Source organism: Corapipo altera, unplaced genomic scaffold, assembly GCF_003945725.1.
Source record: "Corapipo altera isolate COAL_440 unplaced genomic scaffold, ASM394572v1 359, whole genome shotgun sequence".
NCBI classification, from domain to species: domain Eukaryota; kingdom Metazoa; phylum Chordata; class Aves; order Passeriformes; family Pipridae; genus Corapipo; species Corapipo altera.
This window is the reverse complement of record NW_020884948.1, coordinates 1,665,244-1,683,738: the sequence shown is the minus strand read 5'-3', so window position 1 is coordinate 1,683,738 and position 18,495 is coordinate 1,665,244. Positions and strand designations below refer to the sequence as shown.

Below are 18,495 nucleotides of genomic sequence, written 5' to 3'. Positions count from 1 at the left end.
GTTGCAGAGTCCCTCTGTGAGGCCTCCTTCCCTTCTGAAATTATAATTACTCTTTAGTTGTTTGTTTACCCTTGGTTGACACCAGGGACTCACAACAGCCGATCTCTCACTACCCTCTGCAACTGGACAGAGAAAAGAAGTAAAAAACAACGCAGGATGCATGAATTAAGATAAGAGCTGGGAGAGATCACTTAATGATCACCATCAGGGGTAAAAGAAATTAAAAGTGGGGATATTAATTGAATTTATTACCAACAGGGGCAGGGCTAAGGAGTGAGAAGTAAATAATCTGAAAAACTCCTTCCTCCAACCTCTCTTTCCTTCCACTTTCTCCCTGCTCCCCCTCAGCATTGCAGGGTGATGGGGAATGGAGATTATGGTCAGTTGTTCTTTCTGACGCTGCTCAGGGAGAGGAGTCCTTCCCTGCTCCTGTGAAGTCCCTCCCACAGGAGACAGTCCTTGACACACCTGTCTGGCATGAGTCCACCTGTCTCAGTTTAATGAGACTGAAGTGTTTTGCTAAGGAAGATGAGTTATGAGGAAGACCAAATTCCTCCTCTAAGCAATTGTAAATCAGAAATTAAGAGGCTCCAACTGAGGAAGTATGGAAAAAAGGAAAAAAATTACAGCCCTTTATTAAAGGATATATGTGTATTGGTTGAACAACAAAAGAACACAAAAACAACTAAACAATTATCCTGTACCCAAAAAAGTCTCCCACAAAAAGGGAAACAGTTCAGTACTTTCTGGGTTTTTTTGGGTGCAATTCCAACCACGGTCAGCAGGGGGCGCTCTTGGATCACTGGAGGAGCAGAGCCTGCAGTTGCTTGGTGTTGGTCAGCAGGGGGCGCTGTTGGGCTCTGGCGGTCGCCATGCGGGGCCCTGGTGTGCGGGAGAAGCCAAAATGGAGATCTTCCACCCCACCGAGAAGGGGAAGGGGAAAAGGGGAAAGAAGGCAGGTTCTTCCCACAAAACTCACGCTGGCTGTGGCTGGCTGTGGCCGGGATTTCCCCCCCTTTGTCAATGAGCACAAACCGCTGCCAGACACGGGAGTGGGGGAGGGAAAAGGGCGACCTCCTCCCCAAAAAGTTCCTCTGCAGATGGGTCAAACCTCTCCAATGAAGTCTGAGTAGGTCTGGGCTGGGGGCAGAACAGGGCGCAGACAACCTGGGGCCAGAAAACAGTCAGATGACCAGGCTGAGAACAAAACGACCTCAGAGCCTTCCAACACACACCTTGCCTGAGTTAAGGCAAAAGTGGAGTGCCTTGCCGTTTTCCTGAGGAGAAAGAAAAAAACTCCACAGGTCCCCCTCCAGTCTTCTGAGGGCTATCAACCTGGAATATGGGCTGTCAGCCAGTTCTTTTGAATCACCCTAGGCAAACCATCCTCTCCCATTCAACATCTTTCCTTTACAGTGGGGCAGGGGAAAGAAAAATTCTTGCTTGGTTTTTTAGAACAAGTAAACCTATGACACCACCCCAACAACAGTTCTTCCCAAACTGCTGTCCCGTAGGTCACTTCTTCACAAATGAGCTGCTTCGCCATGGGTCCCCCACAGGGGCCAGAAGTCCTGCCTGGGAAAAATCTGCTGCACTGTGGGCTCCTCTCGCCACAGGCTTCAGGTCCTCAGCAGGACCCTGCTCCATCTTGGGCCTCCCACAGGGTCACAGCCTCCCTTGGATATCCACCTGCTCCAGCATGGGCTTTTCCATGGGCTGCAGGTGGGTCTCTGCACCCTGATGGTCCTCCATGGGTGGCAGGGGCACAGCTGCTTCACCATGGTCTGCACCGAGGGCTGCAGGGGCCACAGCTACAGTGCCTGGAGCACCTCCTCCCATTCCTTCTGCACTGACCTTGGTGTCTGCCTTGCTGGTCTTATGTTCTCACTTCGCTCTTCCCTGGCTAGAATTTTCACTGCACAGTAGCTTTCTGTTCTTAAATATGTTATCCCAGAGGCATTACTATCACTCCTGATTGGCTTGTCCTTGGCCAGAGGCAGGAAGCCCGTCCTGGAGCCAGCTGGCATTGGCTCCACCAGACAGGGGAAGCTTCTAACAGCTTCTAACAGAAGCCCCCCCCCCCCTACTAAAACCTAGCACAGAAACCCACTAGATCTGTGGAGCCTACTTACCCTCTTGAGCGTCTTCCTCCACATGTGAAGCCTTATTCCACAGTTATCCCAGTGTCCCCCGAAAAGACTCTGTGATTCAGAGTCTCTTTGTGATGCTAGAGTCCATCTCTGAAGCCTCCTTCTGGGGAAAAGCCCTTGTCCACCTTTGGAGGTTCCTTCCTGTAAGCAGCCTCCATTCCCTGTGGGAGCCTCCTTCCCCTTTCAAGCCTCCTTGCGCTGTGGTGCCTGAGTCCCTCTTTGAAGCATCTGTTGTCTGTGATGCTAGAGTCCCTCTGTGTTGGCAGAGTGCACCTGTGAAGCCTCCTTGCCATGTTTTGGGTGAGTATCTGTGAAGCCTCCCTCCTGCGATGAGCCTCCTCTCCTGTAGAACCTTGTTACCCTCTGATGCCAGAATCACTTGTTGAAGCCTGCTTGCCTGGTGAAGGCTCCTTCCCTTGTGAAGATTCCTTCCCTTGTTTTTCCTTAGCCAGCATGACCTTCTCTGTCATTCTTCCAGGTTCTGAGGTTAAAGATAGTTCGTTGTGCTGATATTGCTCAATTTTACCCAAGAAATTTTTACAAAGAAATCCTAAACATAATTTTAATCTTGAGGTAGAATGTGGAAACTTTATGGAACATAGCATCACAAGACTGTAAGTGGAGCACCACTGTCTGTAGGAGGTGTGTCCAGGGTGCAAAGGATGCACCAAGGGCAGGGAAGCCCAAGGGACATGCACCGAAATAGATAACCTCATTGGTCACAAGGTCACATGGTTTTAAGGGATAAGAAGGAGCGCCAGGTTTGAATAAACCTCTTTGATTGCCATCTCATCGAGGAGTTGAGTCCATTTATTTATTATATAAAGACTCCACGCTATAACTGTCTGTCCAGAGCAAAGATGCATTATTTTTCTCTCTGTGAAAGATAAGTAAATCTCCACCTTTTTCCCAACTTGAAAGTATTTTAATTTCCAGAACTGAGAATATTTTTTCGCACATCTAAAAACATATGTCAGCTCTTGGAATTAATAATGAAAGAAGATGGTAATTTTCTTTTTTTTTTCTTCCTTTTCAATCTTCCAGTCAGAAGTTGTTTTTTTTCTCCTAATACTTCTGCTGTGAACTGTGGGAAATCATGCACTAAGCCTCTGTCTTTTCTGTTTCCACCCCCTTCTTCACTGGGCTAAAGGTTTCTCTTGAGCCTGATATCCACCATACAGCATTGGTTTTAATTCTTATAGCTTGTTCATTGTAGGAGTTTTTACAGACTGAAAGACAACCTTGGTTATGCTTCTCATTATTTTCATTTTTATTTTGAGTACTAGCTAACCTGCTCCTAATGAAGCAGAACTATAAGCTTCATTAATGCTTAATAAAAGTTTTATTTTTTTGTTTGTTTGTTTCTTTTTGTTTTCTGCAGTGGTTTGAAATTCTGTAGATCTCTCTTTGTCAGTCTTGCCCACTGCAAGCTTGGAATGGGAGTGAACTCTGCTTTTCCCTTGGCTCCATTTCCCCAGGGATTCTTGCTTGTGCAAAAGAGCCTGTACTTGGAAGGGCTCCAGACTTGCTGCACCATTCATGGCTTCTGATTCCTGGCTCTCCCTTAAGGCGACGCAAGCTCTGGGCAGGCACTAGAGCACTTTTAATGCCTCCTTGGCCCACATACACAGTGGTAGAATATGTTTTGGAAGGAAAATGGTGTGCTCGTTGTCAATATGTGTCCTGCTTTGGAAAACATCCCGTGATATCACACACCTCATTCTTCTTTTGTATGTGGTCACTACCAATCCTCATTCTTAAAGTTCTCACTTTCATTCATCAACCACCGTAAAGTATTGTTTCCACTTGGAACATTTTGTGTCTTTGAAAGTGTTTTTAGAGCTGTTTTCTGCAATGGTTTGATATTTTGGTGTGATGTAAATAAAGGCAGCTATTCACCAGTGCAACACGTATATTGAAGCACATTGATGTGGCCCCAACACAGTGGGAATGCTGCATGAAGTTCTTTCAGTATTTAAGTCCAGTGCATCTGACTGAGTTTTAAAAGCAATATGCAGTGAGGCATGGCTACTTCCTCTACTGTGATGTTGTTCTGTAGGGTCATTCAAGACCATGTTCACAAGGCCTGATTCCTGGATATCAGTACAGAACAAGCTCAACACAAAGGGAAATAAGAAATTAACTTTTAAGTATTTCCTTACATTATTTTTGTGCTAAATCTATTTACTCCTACTTTGTTTTAATTATCAAAACACTAATTTTTTTTTAATGTTTGCACAGTAGAGGGAGCTGGAAGTTTAAAATATGTATTCAGTGTGTAACTGTTGCCTGTAAAGATGAGAAATGTCAGTGGAATAACAAATGAGGTTTTAGCATTACAGGAAGATGATGGACATTTATTCAAAGCCATTAAGTTAAATGAGTCAGAGGATTTTAAGTCAGTGGTGTTACTGGTCTTACCTGGGAGCACTACCATGAGACAGCAGAGGCTGCCCAGCCATATACTTTGCAGCTGATTTTATTAAACTACAGCTGGTATTGGCTCCTTGATGCTGTTTGTGTTCAGAAATACTCATTTATTGGAAAAATTTAAATATATATATTTCAGTTACCTTTTAACTAAATAATCTTTCCAGATTCTGTAAATGTTGAGGGTTTTTTTCTCCATCTTTGTATTTTAGTTGCTGTCAAACTCATTTCAGCTGAGTCTGAGATTCAGTCCATTGGAGCTGCCAGTATAAAGGCACATGTACTTGCCCTTGAGCCTATTTCTATGAACACAATCTTCTCCCATCTCCATTAGACTAAACTATTTATGGAAAACCCATTTTGATAAAACCAGGCAAGGGAGAGGGTGCATGTTTAGCTGGTCTGTTAGAGTTGGAAGAAAGTGTTATCTCTTGCCATCCCAGAGCTCCAGGCACCGTGCACATGCTAATGAAAAGTCCCTCAGTCAGTGTTTATTTTCAATGCACATGACAATCATCAAGAAACCCTCTAAAAAAAAGCCCTGTTTTCCTCACTGTCCTTTGACTGCGTTAGAAAAATTGCCTACCTGGCAGCAACTCTATCTGATCCTGCCATTTCAGAGGCATCTCTGACCACATGCAGAGAAATACAGAGCAGTACGTCTACTCTGGTGAGGGTAGAACTTCTTTTAAGCAATTCACCTGGGGCTCAGCTGCTTTCTTAACTGCAGAGAGGGTCCAGCTTAACTTGGTGCCATTTGGGGCACATCTGCTGCATGGCCTCTGCTGGGTGGGAGCAGCAGAGTATAGCAGAGGAGGTGAGGAGACCTCAACACACGGCTTGGGCACATCATTATACCACATCTGACCAAAGCTGCAATGATGTCTGGAGGTGTGAGTTCTTGTGGTTCTTACAGTTGGAGGAGATTAATTTTTCCTTCATATCCCTTGTCTGGGAATTAGAGAGATCTAGTGGTAATGTAAGTGTACAAAGGTGTCTACAAAAGGCAGATGAGGAACAGCTTTGAAGGATCTTTTAAGTGAAGACAGGAAATCCGAAAAAACAAATTTAAAGCAGTAGGACTTCCTTATTGTGGTGAGCTGGTGGGAGTGCCTGACACTGACAGCAAAAATGTTTATTGTGAATTGAGTTAATACAGGATGTGACAGAATGAGAGCTCTAGCTGCATGGACAGTCACATCTCAGGCAAGGGGAGAGAAAGGCACAGAAAAGATCAACACTTTGATTTGTGAGCTTAAAGATGAACTTAAATTTGTAAGTGGCACTTTGGAAACAGAATATGGCACTTTTATATCAGATCTGTGCTGTTGTTACCTGTATGATTCAAAGAGATGGCTTTATAAGCAATTATTTAATCACAGTATATCATTTACTCTGCTGTTTCTTTGCAGGTGACTGCAGGAATGACAGTTTAGGCTGTTACCACAGGGTGTCTCTCCTTGGTAGAGTTTGGCATTCTATCTGCTATGACCCATATAGTTTTCCCCGCTGATAATTACTTTCTCTTATCTGGTCAAGAAAATTCCCTTCAAAGGATTTCTTTGATTGAGGAAATTCATTAATATGATCTTGAGATAATATTAATGCTTCTTTGCTTGAGTCTTCTCAGTTACTGTTTGAACAGCACATTTTTCCGTAGTTTATTAAGGAAGATTAGCATCTTTTGAAGTGTACTTTAATGGAAGACCTTCTATCAATTAATTAATATTTTCTAGGTTCCAGAAAAAAAAAGCAGTTGAGAAAAGTGAATCTGTGTATTATTATTGCAGGAAACATCTGTGCCCACCTCTTAACATAGATTTATGTAATCCCTTGGGAGTGTTCACCCAAGGAACGATCTCGTGCTCAGGCTTCCTGAACCCATCTCACAAACTGTCATACTCATAATCAGCAAAACAGGTAAATGAAAGAAATGTTCAGAAAATTAAGGTCCTTTTGGCTCTACGAGGAGCAGTTAAAAGGTGTGCTTGTTAATAGTTCCCACGAGATGGCTCCCGAGGTACAGAAGTGATGCAGTGCCCAGCATGGATTAGGTTCATGTCCCGCAACTCTATCATGTCTTAAAACACAAAACTATAACTTTAGCCCAGACTCCACCGAGGATAAACATTACCATAGGGAGCACATACACCGAGAGCGGTGGTATATAACGTGCCTGTGAGCACGTATGCAAATGAAATAACATGGTGACCAGCCACTACTAAACCAATACAATTGTTGCTTATAATTAATTTGTTTTAACATGCTCTGATCAGGTCTGTTTTTATCTCAATCCTCCGGCCCCTATGTTGGGCACCAAAAATGTCTGTCATTGTTTAACTGCAGCCCTAACTAAGTACCACACAGCTGCTACCTCACTACCCTTGCCCCAGTGGAGAGGAGAATTGGAAAGACTAGGTAAGCCTTATGTGTTAAGATAAGTACAATTGAATAATCAAAACAAAATAAAATATACTATTACTACAACTAATGATAATGACAACTGTGATAGAAAAAAGAGACAGAGAGCAATAAACCCCAAAATAAACAACTGATGCATAGTACCATTGCTCACCACCTGAAGGCCAGCCCTTCCCCCAGGAGCAATCAGCCCCTCCCAGCCAACTCCTCCCAGTTTATATACTGGGCATGATGCTCTATTGTATGGGATATCCCTTTGGCCAGCAGGTCAGCTGTCCTGGACATGTTTCCATGTCCAGCTTCCTGTTCACCTCCTAACTGATGGAACATGGGAAATTGAAAAGTCCTTGGCTCAGGGTAAGCACTGTTGAGCAACAGTTAAACCATCAGTGTCTTACCAACATGAGTCTCACACTGAGTCTCACACAGCACTGCACCAGCTATGAAGAAGAAAATTAACTCTATCCTAGCCCAAACCAGGCCAGATCTTTTTATTTATTTCTTCCAGAAAGGAAGAAATATTACAAGAAATCTGGTAAAGGAAATTTATTAATTTAAGAGATGGAATTTATATCTCAACAGATGAATGCAATTTTTCTCACAAGCTCAGTCATACGCCTTTACTTTATTCAGAATTAGAATAGCAATGTTCTGAAGAGTAGAAAAAAAAATGAACAAAGTTGGTTCCAACAGAGGAAGAGCTGAGATATATGTGCAGAAGACAGAACAAATTTAAACTATTTGGAGGTAATATAATCTTTTAAAAGTAGTTGCCTAATTTACGGTGTGAACAGGTTTTTTGTTTTTGATTAAATATTTATAGTTTTTTTTCTCCCAACATGTGCTTTAAGCACTTTTGGGTAATTATAATTATGTTTTTATTTTGGGCTTTTCTGTTTGGAGTTGTTTTTGAAAGTCATATTTATTTGAAGCTTTGATGGATGTGAACTTTAAGTCTTGGTTTTGCTTTTGGGCTGGGGGAGATTTCATATTTTCTGATAGCTCTCACTTCTTCCACTGTACTATGAAGCACTGTACTATGCTTGCTAGAATCAAGCAGTAATTCCACCTGAAATCATTGAGCTGCAACTAATTAATCAGCCAGCTGATATAGTAGTTGGAAAAGCCAAGTATGCACGTGTGCCAGTGGTACACCACCTGCTCTGCCTGTCATCCACTTACTCACATCCTTCCTCTGATTTAGAAATCTCTGGAGGCAAAGGTAAAGATAGCTCACCTTTGGAATATTTTATATCTGTATCTACCAACAAAATAATTGCCTATCTCAGTTAATCTAGATTATTTAAAGCACTTTTGTTCATCTGTATTAGTTGTTCACTTCCCTTCCATGGAAAAATTTAGTATCTGGTAAATTTGACTTGTTATGGTAACTATTGTTATCTCATTTTGTTGTTTCTGATCTTTTCTAAATTTAAAACAAAAGGAATTGATGGTAAGAAATCCCAAGTAGGATTTCACTGGTAATTCCATGAGATGCAGAGCACTTTACTATTAGAGTCAAAAACAGTGAGATATTTTTACAGCAATTTGTTTAAATATGAAGGGCTAGATGTTCTGTTAAAGGTAAATTTATGAAGAATAAAACCTTTCATAAAGTTAAACATTTTAAAAGATAATATTTCTTTCTGTCTGTATTTTATACTTTCATTTGAGGGGAGATATTCCGTGTTAACTAATGCATAAACACACAGTTTACTTTTCTTAGTAATAGCAGGAATTTCCTTAAAATTTAGGTTAATTCTCAGTGAATCACAAATTGAGCACACCCATCTCTGCTGCATACACTGCTGTTTGATACAGGGCAAAGAGAGTGAGTGCTACCAAGATAAATCTTCAACCCACTGTTCCCATCCATGTCCTGTTCTTATTTTTGTGCTGCTCCAGATGTTTGAGACACATTTTCTCAAATGAGAGTTGTGGTCACTTGGCACACTGAGATATTCTCTGTCATTTGAGGTTAGTAGAACCCAAGCAGATGCTGTCATTTCTGTAAGTGCAATAAACTCAATTAAACCTTCAACTGATCCATTCATAGTTTCATTCCTATATGGGGGAAATAACTGGTCTCCTTTACTGAAGTTATTTGGAAGCAATCCCAAGACTTATAAAAGTATTTGATCAAAGGGTGAAAAAACCCTTATGAACATTTGAGATCCCTGGACAGATCTATGACAGAGACAGAAAACACAAGCAAAGGTATTTTCTGACACATCACCTTTCTTTCCTCCCTTCCCATTTTTCAGTGGCAGTGACAATCAGTGATGTGCTTTAGGCACACTGCCAATGAATTTTCTACAAATGTCTCATATTTACTGTGCATTTTGTTTCAGTCAGGGGAAAGGGAGGTAGTACTAGTAAAGTGAATGCATGACACTGGGGAGAGCTCTCTAGGTCTTCTCCTCGAGTAATGGAAGCTGGGGCTCTGTGCCATGGCACTCCAAGGGAAATTGGCCAAGTAAAACACTGCGAGGCAATATTTGTGCCTGCTTTCACAATTTACGTGATTTGTAGCACATGCTGTGAAATGTGTCTGTGAAAGAGGTGTAAGTGGTCTGTCCATGAACTGGGGTTGCCTTGGGGCTGTAAAGATGACAAGATTAAAATAGAATGATTTATTATGGTAGAAATCTAACTGTGTGAATGCAACAGTGAGTTGAACTCAGCCTTAATTAAAATGTTGTGGGTTTGGTTGTTTTTTTTGGTTTTTTTTTTTTTTTTTTTTTTATTTTCTGTTTTACTTTAGAAGGACAACTATACTAGAAATTAAGACTGGATAATTAGAAATGTTATGTATTGCACTCATTTTGTGCCACCAAATAACATTTTATTTACTATGGTAATATTTTCCATCTTATATAGTGCTGCATTTTTCCACGGAATGGAAATTTATGGGATTTCTCATTTAAGAAGTGTCCTAGGACCTGTCTTGCTCAGCCCTAAAGCCAGTCTTTCATGCATCTGGGAAGGACCATTATTCTGTTTTCATGGTAAGGACATGTTGGTTCATAACTGAACTGATCAGAACCTACATGTGGATTCAGAAGTCCTGGGCTCAGACTGAATTCAAATAGGCTTTGCTGCTTTCTGTTGTAGGTGGGTTTATGTTGCTGTCTCACCAATCTCTGTGGAGTCAGCTGAATTCCAATGGTTATAAAATGATCCTTCAGGTGGCTGTAAGACTACTGGTAACACAATCCTATAATATCTCAGACTTCAACTCTGTAAGATTTTGTATGAAAATAACTTAAACAGTGTTATTATTTCTACAAGGAAACAAATAAAGATGTGTATTTCCATCTCTCTTTTTGTACCTTTCTCCCTGACTTTCAAAGCTGAGTTATTTCTTAGAGACACAACCATGTATGGGAGACAGTCTGTATATTCCTTGCTGGCATTTTCCAAACTGTTCAGCCAGCCTGTCATGAAAAACTAAATTATTTTGGAATAAAAAGTCAAGGCCCCTAGAACACTAACTGACAGTGAAGTGTTTAAAAACTCATAAATTAGTTTTGGTTTTATTTAGTCTAGAAGGAATAGAGCATTGTGTGCATTTTGCTAATGTTTACATTTAAAATGAAGGCATGATTTGTTTCCAACCCCTGGGCCAAATTACAAAGGTTTTCTGTTACACCAAAGCTTTGGCTGGTGTGGAAAAAGAATAGCTGTGCACAACAGGAAGAGAAGATTATGACGTGCATGACATATAGTCACCAGTGGCCTTGGGATACTCTTTTGGTACGAGAACAACAGATAGGAATCAGCAAGACATCCCAGTTCCTACAGATTCTTGCTTGGGTCCTTTAATGAGAGCCTTTTGCACTGCTGGCTCTAAAACAAGGGGCAGACATCTTGGTGGAGGACCCTTGACTGGGGTGCTTCCCTCAAGAGAGAGGGAAGATGGTGTTTGCCATCATCCCATAAAATCTGTCTGGTTTCCCTTGATGTGCTTTGTGACACTTGTGGAATAATTTTGATTAGTTGTAGGTATTGGTGTTGATGGTGCATGATATAGAAGTACCTTGATTTTTTTTTTTTTTTTAATGAAGATAATTTGCCGTACTAGAAACCAGTATGGAAACAAAGTAATTGAATATTCTGCTTCCTTCAAACAAAGCCCACATGCTGTGCTCCTGGGAAGGCTGTCATGTCATGGCTAGGTATGTAAAATAAAATGGTCTTAGAGGTGATAAATACTTACAGCTTGGCACCTCTGAAATAGAGTGCACTTTGGCACATGTGCACACTGCTTAGATGCTTTGCTCTGAACATGGAAACCCTGCTGAAATCACAAAGCACATTCACATATGGCTTAAAAAATTAAATTTTAGAAGGCTGGCAAGATATTCGTGAGCTTCCCTGTTTGCTCTTATGTAAAAAAGCCCAAGGTCTTTACATACAAAAATGTCCTTTTTTCTCTGCCTTCAATTCAGGTAATACAGGCATAAAGGGTTTCAGTTCATCAAATTTGACTGATTTTACATCAATTTGGCTGTTATGTGCAGTCAATATACCACAGTGTGGCCTTTGAATCACAGGAGGAAGCTATTTTTTAACTATGGTTTTGAGGTTTTTTAGCATGTTTTTACACTTCTTATACTGAAGGTAAAAAGATAAGAATTATTTTAATGACCTGCAGATCCCCTCCTCCCCCCTCCCCCCCCTTTTTTTTTTTTTCTGGAGCAGGAAAGACATACTCTTAGGAGTACTGAATGGGAAAGATGACCTACTTTAGCTTAAAACCGCAGATGAACTGAACCTACTTTTTCAAACCTAAGTCCAGCAAGCAATCCCATTAAAACATCGTCTTAAAACCTTAATGTACCTTTTCTACAAAATTGCCATACTAGGAAGAGATGAAGAAAACTTTCCATCCAACACTGAGCAGTCTCTCCATGCAGGCAAGCAGCTGCTCTCTTTGGGCCAACACTTGAGGTGACAAGGAAAGGCAATGTTGCTTTCCATAGTGTCATCTTTGTTTTTTTCCTAATTTATTTTATTATTTTTTTATTTTTTTAGTTTCTGTTGGATCAGTTTAACCTCTGGAGCAGGAAACTTTATCGCCTTATCTTGCACCACCCTGAACACTGTAGCACTTGCACTAATACCTTTCCTGGGTGGCTTGACTTCTTCCATCTCTTCTCACCTCACACTCCTCATGAACCTTCCCATACTGAAACAGCTACAGACATGTCTATTGCTATATTTTCTTTTAGTCAGTGGCTAATTAGCATATTTAAGCATTTCAGAACAATTTCTGAAGCAATGTGATTGCAGCAGTGTCTTCAGGGTACCTGAAAAGGAGTTAGTGTGATCTCTGGAGGTTGTACGTCTGGAAATTACAGCAGACCATGGTTTTGAGGTCACTGTTAGTGTGTGTTGTTTAGGGATCGGATTCAGAGTTTTGTACAGCAAATGGCATTTACAACATCACTTATTTGAAAGTGAATTGGATTTCTACTTCTGGTGTAGATACATGATGTTACCAAGGCAGATTTGCAGAACAAAAAGGTTCATGATCATTCTGAAGTGCATCTGTTTGAATCACTTCAATGGTAGCGGGGAGTAGGGGGGAGTGGGCACCAACTCCTGTTGAGTTTTGAACCATGTTCCTGACAGTTCTAATGCTGTGAGAGTTTTGTTCAAATACACCTGTGAATCAGACTGCTCACTGTAGACCACTTTGCTGCTGATATCATCTAGCATAGTTGGCTTGTGATCCAATGCAACATGTTGAATTAGGCCACTTACCTATAAATTTATAGGTAAGTTTATGGATAAAATTTATAGTTAAGTGGACTAATTTAAAAAGCACCTTCAAACTACGTGCTGCAAGCACAAAATGGGAAGTGCTTGTGGAATATTGAGCTGGAAAAAGTAACATTCCCTTTTAAAATTTGCCAGTTTCTCATTTGAAATAGGTGAAGAAAATGAATACAAAAGATGTAGAAGAAAACTGTAAACATCATCTCCACGTATGTTACAAAAAATATTACCTGTATGCTGTATGCTGCATAATATACCATAAATATTTTAATGTATAATAATGTGTATAAAGCACAATACATGCTAACCCTCCTGAAGATCAGTCTAAATTATTGAAAATACTAATTGTAACTTTAGATTTGCCAGTAACAGAATTTATGACAGAAATCAAAATCTTACTGTTAGGAAGGATGCTATAGATGGTATAACAAGACTGTGGTGTATGTACCTTCATGCTTGTCACTTTCCTGGGGTTCCTTCTGGCAGGGGCAGCTTGCAAACACTCCTTACAAAGCAGAAATGGCAATTCCTCCACTGAAGGATGATCTCCCTGAGCTATGGTTTATTTATGGCATTTTACAAGATTTGCTTCCAGCTAAGCAGAAAAAGTAGCACACAAATGATAGGAGGTTCATTCTAACTAACACACTTGTCGTTTCCAAAGTTTTCCGTTTCCTTCAGCCTAGATAACAGCATAAATCAGACAAAGGTTGTGCATTGAATAGTTTGTTTATGAAGGCACATGCAGTGCATAATTCTGTCCTGGGTGTTTGGAAACACTGTGCTACAAAGTCAATGGGAACAACCTGAGATACATGAAAATACCCTTTGTTCTTGTGTATGGCTTGAGAACCTCTTTTGAAATTTGAAGTTTTATGGTACATTTGACCTTTAATAATGGCAGTGACTTAATGTTCTACTGAAAGGTAGTTACTGGTGGAGCGTCCATGTACCTAGAAAAACACTCTGGGTCTTTATTACTGAGCAGTACAATTATTTTTAGTTAAGAAAAGCCTTCTTTAGCAGCCTCTCAGTCTGGTGTTTCTTGACGGAGATGCTAATTGCCTAGAGAGAGAGCTCCAGGAACACAGACTTTAAATATTGATGAAAATCAGGAGCCAAACCATTCTCTGAAAAGAGCCATGCAAAGATGAAATGGCAATAAAAAACCACATTAAGCATCTTCTTAGAGCTCCAAGCTGCTCTGGGTCTGTGTGGAGTCAGGCCATCTCGCTGTCCACGTTCAGCTGTAAATATTGAGCATGCTAACATGTCACTGCCGTGCAAGCCAAACTGAAAGGGCTGCAGGTGGACTAACACAGGTGTCCCTTCAGCCCCTCATGCCTTCACCCCCACTGCCAGGATGTTGTAACAAGAGAGGAGTGGCTGCTGTGGCTCCCACGGCAGGAAGTGAGGAGTCACTGAGCCCCTCGCACACTTAGGACCAGAACCTCTCCCGAGTGGGGTAGGTGCCTACCCCCCAAACACCCACCCAGACCGCTGGATTGGGAGCGGCATCCTTGCCGTAGCTTTTGGAGGAGCTGGAGGCACAGCCCCCCCTGTGTACATGCATACGCAAACACAACAGTCACACGTGCACACTCCCGCCTATCCAGCCTCCCGCGCCCCGCCCGGCCGCCGGGTCCGCCCCCCCCGGCGCTGGGAGCACCCGGAGGCGGGGGAGCTGCTCCCCTCCGCCCCCGCTCCCGCCCGAGGCTGGTCGCCGAGGCATGAAGAGGAGCCTCCCCGGTGGAGGAGCTGAGGTGGGCTTGGTCCCTGCGCGGCTGCGGACCGGCCGCCCCATGCGGGCTCTGTCCCTCGCGGCCCCTCGCCGGGATGGAGGCGCAGGGCAGCCGCCGGCGGCAGCTTCCCTTCCTGCTGCTATGGGGTGAGTGGCTGGGGCGACTGAACGGGAGGAGCTCGCCGCTACCGCGCCGGGACAGCGGTGGCTGCCGCCCCGGGACCGGCCGAGAATCGTCGAGTGTGCGCGGCCCCGGCGGGCGGTGGTTTCTGCCGGGACGCGGGGCTGAAGTTCGGGAGAGGTGTGAGCGCCCCCCCTATTGCTAGAGCATCCCTTTAGGAGGGAGGTTTTCTCCGGGAGTCCCTTGCCCGTGGGTCAGGAGGCTGCGAGTACTGCTTTCCCTCCGGGGCTCTCCATCTATCCCGAGAAGAGCGGCGGCTTCGCGGCGGGAGCGTTTCGGCAGCGCCGGGCCGGCGGCGGGGCCGGTGAGCGTCTTCAGGGCCCCCGGTCCCCTCCAACATCGCACTGACGGCAGCCTCCCATCGCCGAGAGGAGCCCCCAGACACGGCACAGGGCGCTCAGGCCCCAAGAGAAATGGTCTCACAAACTTCTAGCGTTATTCGGGCTTTCAGATCCCACATGGGTTTTGGGGAGGTGCGTTTGGCCGTTGAGGAAGGTTTTCTGCTGCAGACGGAGGGGCTGATTCCTGTTAGAGTAATTGAGTTTACAAGCAGGCAGTTATTAAGCAGAGATATCATTCAGATCTTTCACTTAGGGTAGCTCTGCTGCTAGAAGAACTCTCTTATTGTTCCTTGACGCATAGCTTGTTTTCGGGTTCTCAGATTTAATGTGTTGCATTGAGGTCAAAAGTTGCAGGGAGAAGTAAGTTCTGATCTTCTTCACTCAACAGAATACCCAGAGATGTAGTTAATTCTCTGTGAGTCACACTTAAGGGAGAAGAAAGTCAGGTCTTGTAGCTTTAGAAGGTGTATCTGAGGACTTTTTGACTTTTTTTGCTGCTTTATGCCACTTCCAAAGTACACAGGTGGTAAACACTGGACATCTTTCTATGAAAAGATGTCTGAATAAATGGATAATTGTATCAACAGTATTCAGTAGCATCATCTTTACCTGATCTGTCAAAAGGATCACATGTCAAATACATGATTCTTTGTGGCTTAAGGATTGCCTAAATCTTACCTTAGTTGCTTATAGTTCGTTATTTCCCAGCTGTAAAGGAATAAAAAAGTGGCCATCTGTCTTGACACGGGAAAGATTTATGTGATCTTGAATTTAGGGAACCAGGCAGTTTTTGTATGGGGACACACCTTGATGTTACTGTGACTTTTGGAAAACAAAATTGCTCACTGGAGATTTATTTTCAGAGATTGAGTGGAGTGAGGGGCAGTGTTTCTGGGGCTCAGGGCATTTTTCACCAGAGAGGCAAAAGTAAATCAATTGTGTTAGGAATTTTTGACTGTGCTAGTTCCTTTCACACACACAAAAAAAAAAAAAAAAGATTTTAAGGATATCTGTTAACTCATAATGCATTGCTTTTGCCTGAAATTGGAAAGAGTAGATATAATCAAGAATTAATGAAATGAGACTGATTTCCTTGTAGGAAAAGCCCTCTAAGTTGTATGATGTGAAATTGAGTTTTTTAATAAAGAAAACCTTAAGTGGTAGAAAACTAAATTTCTTCCTCGAGTAATACAAACACACTTTTAATATCAGTTATTTTGGAAGAATTTTTACTTTAATTGAATGACCATTCCTAATGGCTTCTTTTGACTAACAAGAGACCCGTGACCTCTCTCATTAAGGTAAAACTCTTGCCGGGATTCCTCAGTGTTAGCTCACTGACTGCAGTGGGAAGTCCATCTGGGTGGGGACCAGGACTGTACTTCTGTAGCCTCAGGCCACTGCTTTCTCTATCTTTCTGCCTAGGACTCTTGACACATTATCACTATGTAGAACCATCTGTTGTGTTGTCCTTCCTTAGCAAGGATGACAAAAAAGGCAATGTGTTCACTCGGTGATTATAAGAGAAGTTGGATTTGCTGTGTGCGGTGAGTATCCATGTGGAGGGTAAAGAATGCGTGAACCGAGGCACCTGGTACACAGGCATGTGGTCAGTTCTGTTTTCCGTATGAAGTGCTGATAACATCCCGAATTGGGTCGAGGTGCAGAGCTGGAAATGCCAGCTGTCAGGTGAAATCCTCTACTTTGCTTAGCAGATTTGTAGATGGAAGACACTTACTAACTGTGGAATCTAAGCACCTCAGAAATAGTGATGTATTTACCATCATACCAGAGTCTCTTATTCTACTCTGTGTATGGGAACTGAGGCAAGGAGCAACTTAAGGACTTGACCAAGACTTTTAACAGATGAAGTGGCTTTTTTACACAAGTCATTGTTTTGGCATCTCTGTCCAAATGTTTACTCCTTCATTCTTTATGCAACGCCTGCATTTCAGTAGTACTATTTGTATTTGAATTGAAAGATGCTACTAGAGTAAAGCCGGGTGTTTTTTAAAATTCCAGATTAATCTTTCTCAGTATATGTATATAAACCCATATCAAGAGAGATGGTGTGATTCTTATCTGGAGCAGTTTTCCAGTGCAGATTTCAGAGACTGTCTGTAGGTTTTTGCATTTTATAATCCTGTTTTCACAGTGTTAAACAGGTCAGGGGTGAGCAACCGGACAGTTGGAAACCTGGAAACAGAGCCTGGTCCCAGTTATGTTTTTGCTTTTTATTTTAAAGACTATACCTCACCCTGCAAACAATAATGAAAAAGCTATGTGTTAAAGTCCAGATTCTGAGCTGCCCTTGTGTGCAACATAGCATCTGTAACTCCTGGAGAGTTTGGATTCCAATGAGGGAAAAAATAAAACAGGAAACAATTTTAGCGGGTTAAAGTTTGAAAACCAAATCAAGGAGTTTTTTTCATTATTTTCTTATGAATATATCATGCTGTTCTGCAGCTGCAAAGGGTGGAACAAAGAAAGGGAATACTGTCATAGGAGTTCTGAATTTAATAGACCCAGGCGAGTGTGCATGTAGAACAAATAAACCTTTGCAAAGAAGTACATCTGATTCTGAGACAGACCACAGAGTTCTAACAAAAACACTTCTCTAAAATATAATGCCTCATTTTCTAAAAACATGATTTTCAACACTAGGCAAGCAGGAAGACAGGCAGCAGAGCACACCAGCATCCATCCTGAAAGCAAAGCATCTAGTGTAAATGCAACCTCTGTTACAACTTGCTGTTGGATCCAAACATTTTTCCCACCATCCTTCACCCTGTTTGTGTCTCCTGATTCTTTTATTTGGGAAGGTGTTGCCCTTTTCCTGAGGTCTGCACTTACAACAGGAGATAGGTTCATACCACCTGCTCTTGACAGGGTGAATGGCAGGATTTCCTGATTTCAGTTGTCTCTGTGATGGTAAGTGAACTGCAAGTGGTAGCGCAGAGGATCGAATGCCATCTCCAGCTGTCTTGGTCCGAGCCCCCAGGAGGAATGACACTCCATGTTTGAAGGTAATTCCAGGTTGAAAATATGGAGGAAGAAGAGAGACTTTGAATCTGATTTACACCAATGAGATCTAATCCTTGCTCTTAACTTAGTAGAGATCTCCCTACTTACATAGTAGTTAAGGTTTTAAATAGCTTTGGTGTCAGGGCTTTGCTTTTAGGTTCATTTTAGTCAAACTGGTGATGCAAATCATCAGAGGCCGTTAAGATAGAAGTCTACAAGGTAGACAGGTGCTGCTATAGGGGCAGATACACACATACTACATGATTTTAAGGAAATAGTTTTGAGCATGATTTGGTTCCCTCAAGGAGAACTATGGCAGATTTTGTCAATTGAATTGTGTTTAAACATTGCAGCACCAGCAGTTTTTGTATGGTTTGTGGTTCAGTTTCCCCCACCTCTCTACTGATAACAGAGATGATTCAT

The 18,495-nt window shown here is 42.3% G+C and overlaps 1 protein-coding gene and 1 long non-coding RNA gene across 4 annotated transcripts in view; both read left to right on the top strand.

Annotated features, from left to right (window-relative positions):
* Positions 1-1,921: 1,921 nt before the first annotated feature.
* LOC113956369 lies at positions 1,922-10,248 on the top strand. Of its 2 annotated transcripts, none has more exons than XR_003530822.1 (5): positions 1,922-6,998; positions 7,635-7,748; positions 8,907-8,978; positions 9,882-10,009; positions 10,116-10,248. It is a non-coding gene; the product is annotated as an uncharacterized LOC113956369 (long non-coding RNA). The 2 variants fall into 2 exon arrangements; XR_003530823.1 differs by having other exon boundaries at positions 7,584-7,748.
* Positions 10,249-14,507: 4,259 nt separating this feature from the next.
* RAMP3 (receptor activity modifying protein 3) overlaps positions 14,508-18,495 on the top strand; it is a 40,445-nt gene continuing 36,457 nt past the window's right edge. Inside the window, exons 1-2 of one of the 2 annotated variants that reach the window (XM_027662871.1) lie at positions 14,657-14,673; positions 16,474-16,595. Coding sequence is in view for 1 of the 2 variants with exons in the window: in XM_027662870.1 (XP_027518671.1) it covers positions 14,622-14,673 (52 nt within the window). In the remaining variant the exon portion in view is untranslated. Of the gene's footprint in view, positions 14,674-16,473; positions 16,596-18,495 lie in introns of both variants that reach the window. The other variant, XM_027662870.1, reaches the window with a different exon arrangement.